Source organism: Diaphorina citri, unplaced genomic scaffold (genome assembly GCF_000475195.1).
Source record: "Diaphorina citri unplaced genomic scaffold, Diaci psyllid genome assembly version 1.1 scaffold4735, whole genome shotgun sequence".
NCBI classification, from domain to species: domain Eukaryota; kingdom Metazoa; phylum Arthropoda; class Insecta; order Hemiptera; family Psyllidae; genus Diaphorina; species Diaphorina citri.
The window spans coordinates 1,407-9,365 of NW_007382129.1; the positions used below are offsets into that span (position 1 = coordinate 1,407).

The 7,959-nt window shown below is 39.1% G+C and overlaps 2 protein-coding genes across 2 annotated transcripts in view; both read left to right on the forward strand.

Moving 5' to 3' along the window:
- The first annotated feature begins 632 nt into the window (after positions 1-632).
- On the forward strand, positions 633-3,401 carry LOC113472312 (diacylglycerol kinase zeta-like). Its single transcript, XM_026832005.1, has 3 exons — positions 633-798; positions 2,877-3,004; positions 3,339-3,401. Exons 1-3 carry the CDS (start codon positions 660-662, stop codon positions 3,399-3,401), a joined length of 330 nt encoding a protein of 109 aa, XP_026687806.1. The 5' UTR covers positions 633-659.
- Positions 3,402-4,202: 801 nt separating this feature from the next.
- The window catches only part of LOC103521201 (eye-specific diacylglycerol kinase-like), a 10,460-nt gene continuing 6,703 nt past the window's right edge, over positions 4,203-7,959 (forward strand). The window contains exon 1 of the mRNA XM_026832004.1: positions 4,203-4,381. Within this exon, the coding sequence (XP_026687805.1) occupies positions 4,272-4,381 (110 nt within the window). The 5' untranslated portion in view covers positions 4,203-4,271. The remainder of the gene's footprint in view (positions 4,382-7,959) is intronic.

Below are 7,959 nucleotides of genomic sequence, written 5' to 3' on the forward strand. Positions count from 1 at the left end.
AATTGGCATATACTAAAAAATACCAAAATATTATACTCATAATTCCATCTTCGAAACCCCAATTCCCAATTCCATATTCGAAACCCCAATTCCATCTTCAAAACTCTGCTTCTCTTTTCAGAATGAAAAAGACCAGAAGACATTTGTGATCAAACCCATCCCTTCGACCAACATCAAACCGCTAATCGGAGAGAGAAAGAACGTGTCATATTTCAAACGAAAATAATATGTGTGTGTGTGTCTTTTCTTTTTTCTCTTTTTTTTTATTTCCTAAGGATATCTATTTTTCTTCTTGGAAATTTGTGGGTACAGAATTTTTCTTTTGATTATATCGAAAGCTTCTTTGAATTAAGTTTTGCGCATTTTTTCTCTGTATGTCTTCTCGTCTTTTTAACTCGTCTGAAAGTCTGAATATACCTAGAATTTCGAGAATTTCAAAGCAGAAATGATGCCTTTGCATTTCATTTCTGTTATGTATGCCGAAGGCGTAGCACATCTTTAACGCATATGACGTTATTTTGATATTATTCGGCAAAATGCAAAGAGGAAAGTTGCGTTAACAAGGACTTAAACATGATCCTGAAGAGTACCTACTGCACCGAAGAATCTCCTATATTTTGCTCATGGCCAATTTTAACACCACATTATTTTCTGTGTCTATGTTTCAGTCATTCCAATCAAAATTATCATTTAGCTCTAAGGAAATAGTTGCTCTAAGCTGTTCCTGGTGTAAGACTGCCTATCACAATAAGGAAACCTGCTTCAATGTACAGAAAATAGGAGAAGAATGTAATTTAGGTAAGTGTCCAGCCCACATAACAAAATTTTCCTAACCCCGCTAAAGTCCGGATTGCACAACGCCAATATAATCCTGGGATTGTTAAAATCGGATTCTATCCAGCTTCTAGCATGATAATAAAATCTTGGATCTAGGTAAAACGGATCCTATCCGCGTAGAAACGCGATTGCAGTATCTTGGGATTTACCAAACTGGATTCTATCCTCCTCGAAAAACCTAATGTAATGTAATTTAGGTATAGGTAAGTGGAATATAGGTGCACCCCCTTCATTTATCTCATTCTGGCTTTGTTTTCTCATCAGTTCCCTCGTCCCCTTGAGATATGCAATCAGCAACATTCGCTGAGTTTATTTCTCAAAGTTTAAAACAGAATGCTCGTGAAAGGTGGAGTAGTAGGGTTTTATTTTCGAATCCACGTAACGTTGATGTTGTTACGATGAAAATGCCTCTGAGGAAAACAAAGTTTGCCTCGTTATACGGTATATTAACCTATCTGCTCGGAAAAAAAACGTATTATTAGGTACATACCTCGAGTATATACGTTCATTAGGTACCTCCAGTATACGTTTGTTTCGGTACAAAGCTACAAAGTTGTATAGTTGTAAAAAGTTCAGTTTCCCCACTTGGGTGAATTGTTCGCTCCACGAAAGCCAAAAGTAACGCCAAAAGTTGCACCATATTCAAGCTAATTGTGGTGAACTGAATCAACGAAAAATTACTAAGTATAAAAACGGGAATAACGTGGAGTTTGGGCGTAGGTTTTCCTTTGATATGTGATATATGTAGGTAAGTACCTACGACATAGGAAGTCAAGTCCTCAAGCTAGGGGACTATAAACCGAGAGAAGACTAGCCCAAATTTCCTCACACTATATCAATAGCGAAGGTTGAGTGCGAAGGGCTTCCCACTTGGAAAATTTTGTTTAGCCAAAACCAGTTGGCCTCAAAGCGATCACTCTAAAGCTGATTGAGAGGCCGACGACAAACGCCGGAAAATATTAATGTAGGTAGGTAGGTACCATGTGAATAAATTAACCTAATCTGTTTATTTATTTTTAAGAAGCTTAGAATCTCTTGCTTTTTTTTTTTCTTTTTTTTTTAGATACCTACCTCCATCTCTTCCTCACTCTATCTCTATCTTCTCTCTCTCTCTCTCTCTCTCTCTCTCTCTCTCTCTCCCTCTCTTTCTTGTTCTCTCTCTCTCTCTCTCCCTCCATTTCTCTCTCTTTTCGTCTCAATTTACCCACGTTTTTTCAGGTGAAAAGTTAGAACTCTGATTACTTACCCTACTTCTTGAGTTATTGTGTGGGTTAGTAGATGTTCAAGGTGAATTTAGAGTTCTTCTTTTTTACTTTTTTTTTTCATCTCATTTCTTTCTTGTTCTCTCTCTCTCTCTCTCTCTCTCTCTCTCTCTTTCTCCCTCTCCCTCCCTCTCTCCCTCCATTCCTCTCTCTTTTCGTCTCAATTTACCCACGTTTTTCAGGTGAAAAGTTAGAGCTCTGATTACTTACCCTACTTCTTGAGTTATTGTGTGGGTTAGTAGATGTTCAAGGTGAATTTAGAGTATTTAGACGATGTTCTCTGGATCTCCCATTTCATTTTGAATTTTTGACTAGAAGTAAAAAATAAGCAAGTAAAAAAATGGCATTTGAGAACGATATTCACCTCCTACGATCTTGTACATTTCAGGTACCCATAGCAGCATTATAGTTCCGCCATCTTGGATAGTCAAACTACCCAGGAGGGGCATTTTCTTCTTCTTCTTCTTCTTCTTTTTTACTTTTTTTTCATCTCATTTCTTTTTTATTCTCTCTCTCTCTCTCCCTCCCTCTCTCCCTCCATTTCTCTCTCTTTTCGTCTCAATTTACCCACGTTTTTCAGGTGAAAAGTTAGAACTCTGATTACTTACCCTACTTCTTGAGTTATTGTGTGGGTTAGTAGATGTTCAAGGTGAATTTAGACGATGTTCTCTGGATCTCCCATTTCATTTTGAATTTTTGACTAGAAGTAAAAAAGAAGGAAGTAAAAAAATGGCATTTGAGAACGATAGTCACCTCCTACGATCTTGTACATTTCAGGTACCCATAGCAGCATTATAGTTCCGCCATCTTGGATAGTCAAACTACCCAGGAGGGGCAGCTTCAAATCTAGTTTAAGGAAATCTCCCAAGAAGAAGAACTCCAGTAAAAAGCGGAGCAAAGAGAAAGTGAGTACCTAATTTATAAATAATAAGAAACTTGAGTGAAAAGGAACCACTAGGTGAGTTTAAAGTCTGAAGGTGTGTCCAAACATAAGCTTACTAGTCGTCGATCGACGAGGTGATTCTGTTGTCGAGACAGTGTGGACGGTTCAGTCAACATCGATCGACGGCCGCCGATTGACTATGTGTGGACACACCTTGCGAAGTCCTCCACCACCTAACCCTTAAAGCTCCATTATTATGTGGTCAAAGTCTCATTTTTTAATTTCTCCTTCCATTTATCTCATACTATCTAATTTACCCCTTCATTTATCTCATTCTGGCTTTGTTTTCTCATCAGTTCCCTCGTCCCCTTGAGATATACAATCAGCAACATTCGCTGAGTTTATTTCTCAAAGTTTAAAACAGAATGCTCGTGAAAGGTAGAGTAGTAGGTAGGGTTTTATTTTAGAATCCACGTAACGTTGATGTTGTTACGATGAAAATGCCTCTGAGGAAAACAAAGTTTGCCTCGTTATTCGGTATATTAACCTATCTGCTCGGAAAAAACGTATTATTAGGTACATACCTCGAGTATATACGTTTATTAGGTACCTCTAGTATACGTTTGTTTCGGTACAAAGCTACAAAGTTGTGTAGTTGTAAAAAGTTCAGTTTCCCCACTTGGGTGAATTGTTCGCTCCACGAAAGCCAAAAGTAACGCTAAAAGTTGCACCATATTCAAGCTAATTGTGGTGAACTGAATCAACGAAAAATTACTAAGTATAAAAACGGAAATAACGTGGAGTTTGGGCATAGGTTTTCCTTTGATTTGTGATATAGGTACGACATAGGAAGTCAAGTCCTCAAGCTAGGGGACTATAAACAGGGAGGAGACTAGCCCAAATTTCCTCACGCTATATCAATAGCGAAGGTTAAGTGCGAAGGGCTTCCCACTTGGAAAATTTTGTTCAGCCAAAACCAGTTGGCCTCAAAGCGATCACTCTAAAAAGCTGATTGAGAGGCCGACGACAAACGCCGACCCCATCTGAACATGGGAAAACGCGAAGAAGAAGAAGAAAAAGAAGAAGAAGAAAAAGAAGAAGAAGAAGAAGAAGAAGAAGAAGAAGAAGAAGAAGACGAAGAAGAAGAAGAAGAAGACGAAGAAGAAGAAGAAGAAGAAGAAGAAGAAGAAGAAGAAGAAGAAGAAGAAGAAGAACTCCAAGCGGGCGGTCACGGGATCGCCATTTGTCAGTGCAAGTCTGCCAAGATAGTCACGACCAAGACCATACCCATGCAAGTCGATGGCGAGGCGTGCAGGGTGAACCCGTCGATCATATTGCTCAACCATTTGAACAAGGCGCCCATGCTGGCCAAGAGGAAAGGCTGCAAGGTGTCCGCTCAGTAAGTAAAACAAATCTAGCTATGAAACGCCGACCCCGTCTGAACACGAGAAAAGAAGAAGAGCTATCGAAGTAACAACCCATTGGCAGAATGTAATATGACGGTTCTAGATGAAACGGACACGGAAACGGAAAGTAAAGTAAACCCAGGCAGCCTTGGAGTTAGAAGCGTTTCTGTCTTTAAAGGGCTAGGGCTAGGACACGATTATCACCCGGGTCGCAATTTATCCTAAACAGATAAGGTTCGTTCTCAGAACTCCTGGCTCTGTCTATCCTGTAATGTGACGGTCCTAGATGTAATGTGACGGTTCTAGATGTAATATGACGGTTCTAGATGTAATGTGACGGTTCTAGATGTAATGTGACGGTTCTACATGTAATGTTACGGTTCTAGATGTAATGTTACGGTTCTAGATGTAATGTGACGATTCTAGATGTAATGTTACGGTTCTAGATGTAATGTTACGGTTCTACATGTAATGTTACGGTTCTAGATGTAATGTTACGGTTCTAGATGTAATGTTACGGTTCTAGATGTAATGTGACGGTTCTAGATGTAATGTGACGGTTCTAGATGTAATGTGACGGTTCTAGATGAAACGTACACGGAAAGTAAAGTAAACCCAGGCAGCCTTGGAGTTAGAAGCGTTTCTGTCAGGGCTAGGACACGATTATCACCCGGGTCGCAATTTATCCTAAACAGATAAGGTTCGTTCTCAGAACTCCTGGCTCTGTCTATTCTGTCCTTCTCCTGGCTTTGATTTCGGGACGACAAAACCTCTGTTCTTACAGTTCGTGCATAATTCTACGGAGCATAAAATCCATATTCATTTGTTTTCCTTTCAGACCTTCCACCTTGGAGCCGATGAAACTGTCCGTTCAGAAAATCTCCATGTTTGACTACGAACAAAACCATTACGACAAGAATCTGTTACGACAGAAAGGTAAAACTATTTAACTTGGTTTAATATTAACTTTTTCATATTCAAAATTTAACTGTAAACTCAGACCAAAGTTGTGTTCATTACACTTTGTTTTATACTGTGATTATACTGTGTTCATTACACTATACAAAAGTCTTCCCATCCCTTTTGGGGTGGACGGATGGAGGCGGGGGGTATGGGGGGCCACCCTCATGCTCCACGCGTCCTTCTGTTGGCCCCCTCTTGGAGACTCGTACTATACACAAGTATATCGTCCATATAGACTACACACTTCTGTTGGCCCCGGGGGGGTTGGGTGGACTAGTGGTAGTGCTGTCACAATTTAATCTTGTAATTGTCATGATATGTCAAAATTTAATAATAAAGCACAATTATTACTATTACTATACGATTATACCAAGCTTTTCCCACCACACACGTTTCCGACAGTCTGACAGACGGTCATTAGGGGTACGGTTGGCCCGCTTGATTGCCATTCACGCTCACACGGTCTGACAGACTCACACGGTCTGACATTAGGGGTACGGTTGGCCCGCTTGATTGCCATTCACGCTCACACGGTCTGACAGACCGCGTCTGTATCACGTGAAGGTGTTCAAGATCTGCCGAGTCAAATACTCAGAGCATGCTCTAACGCAGACATCATACGCTCTGGACATGCTACAACGCGGACAAGGTCTAAATAAGAACTTGGTTACGTTTCAGCCACGTGCCTTGGTGAGATTGAAGTATCGCCGGTGATTGACTTGGAGCAAGTGAGAAAGATGGTGAATAAACTTCAGGAAGAGAGCAAACCAATCCAAGATGGCGGGACTGAGCTGCCCAAGCTGTCACCTGATTGGGTATTCGTAGACTGTAAGTACACTAAATATGTATGTAAAAAATGAGTTGGAAGACTCAAAATGTGTTTTTAAAAAAAAAAAATCTTGCCATACTGTACCGCAATTCTTCTCCAGTTAATTTCCTTTTCTTGTCTTCAATTGCACCATTTACCTAGAATGTTTCTTAACATTTGACTTGTGGGAGAGGATAGACAGATGCATCTGAAATTCACTGGAGCACAGATCCACTTTCATTCCAAAATGTCAATCAGACAATCGTACAGGATCTTGACAGATAGCGAACATGAGTTGATTTTCAAAATTGCCAACAGCAGTTTTTGCATTCCAAAACAAACAGGGGTTATAGTGTAGCTAATGTCTTTGTAATTGAAATCAATCTCATTCAGTGGTTTCCAACTTCGTAGAGTATTAACATTTGACTTGTGGGAGAGGATATAGACAGATGCATCTGAAATTCACTGGAGCACAGATCCAATTTCATTCCAAAATGTCAATCAGACAATCGTACAGGATCTTGACAGATAGCGAACATGGGTTGATTTTCAAAATTGCCAACAGCAGTTTTCGCATTCCAAAACAAACAGGGGTTATAGTGTAGCTAATGTCTTTGTAATTGAAATCAATCTCATTCAGTGGTTTCCAACTTCGTAGAGTCTTCATCTGACTTTAATTACAGTTAGTTTTAACACTAGAAAGGTAGACTTTTTTTAGGTACATTTTGGGAAGACGTAATAAAATTTTTACTCACTCATGAAAAAAAAGAGGTTTTTGTGACTGTGAGATGCAGAATCAAGAATAGGTAGATATGTTTCAAGTTTCAAAACATTATTTTTTATTATGAAAAAAAAAAAAAAAAAAAAAAAAAAAAAAAAAAAAAAAAAAAAGGTTTCCAACTTCGTAGAGTGTAGGAGCCTTTATTTCAAGTTGGCCTTTGGCCGTATGAGATGAGAGTTGGCCTTTACTCCAAGGGACTCATGGTTTGTTGCGAATAAGACCAGGTTGCACATTATTTATTTATTTATTGAAAAAGAAAATCTTAGGGAACCCCTGGGGCCGCTCTAAAAGTGATCGTGGGTCGCCCGCCATTGCGCGAGTTAGGGAACCCTTTAAGTTGCTTGGTGTTTTTGGGTATCGGGTAGTTCTTAACCGCATTGATCTTGTCTGGATTTGGCTTTACGCCACTGGGTGTTACTAAGTGACCCAAGAATGCGACTTCTTTGCACAGGAGAAAAAGAAAATCTTAGGGAACCCCTGGGGCCGCTCTAAAAGTGATCGTGGGTCGCCCGCCATTGCGCGAGTTAGAAATCCGTGATTTAGTTGCCTGTAAATTCCACTTAAACCAAAGCAACCCATGTAATTCTTATGAAGTGTTTCGAACATCGAAGCGTTTACCCCTTCATGTGACTTTAATTACAGTTAGTTTTAACACTTTTAACCCTAGAAAGGTAGACTGTTTTTAGGTACCTACCTACATTTTGGGAAGACGTAATAAAATTTTTACTCACTCATGAAAAAAAGAGAGGTTTTTTGTGACTGTGAGATGCCGAATCAAGAAGTTCATCTGACTTTAATTACAGTTAGTTTTAACCCTAGAAAGGTAAACTGTTTTTAGGTACATTTTGGGAAGACGTAATAAAATTTTTACTCACTCATGAAAAAAAGAGAGGTTTTTTGCGACTGTGAGATGCAGAATCAAGAATAGGTAGATATGTTTCAAGTTTCAAAACATTATTTTTTATTATTTTAAAAAAAAAAAACAAAAACAAAAAAAAAAAAAAAAAAAAAAAAAAAAA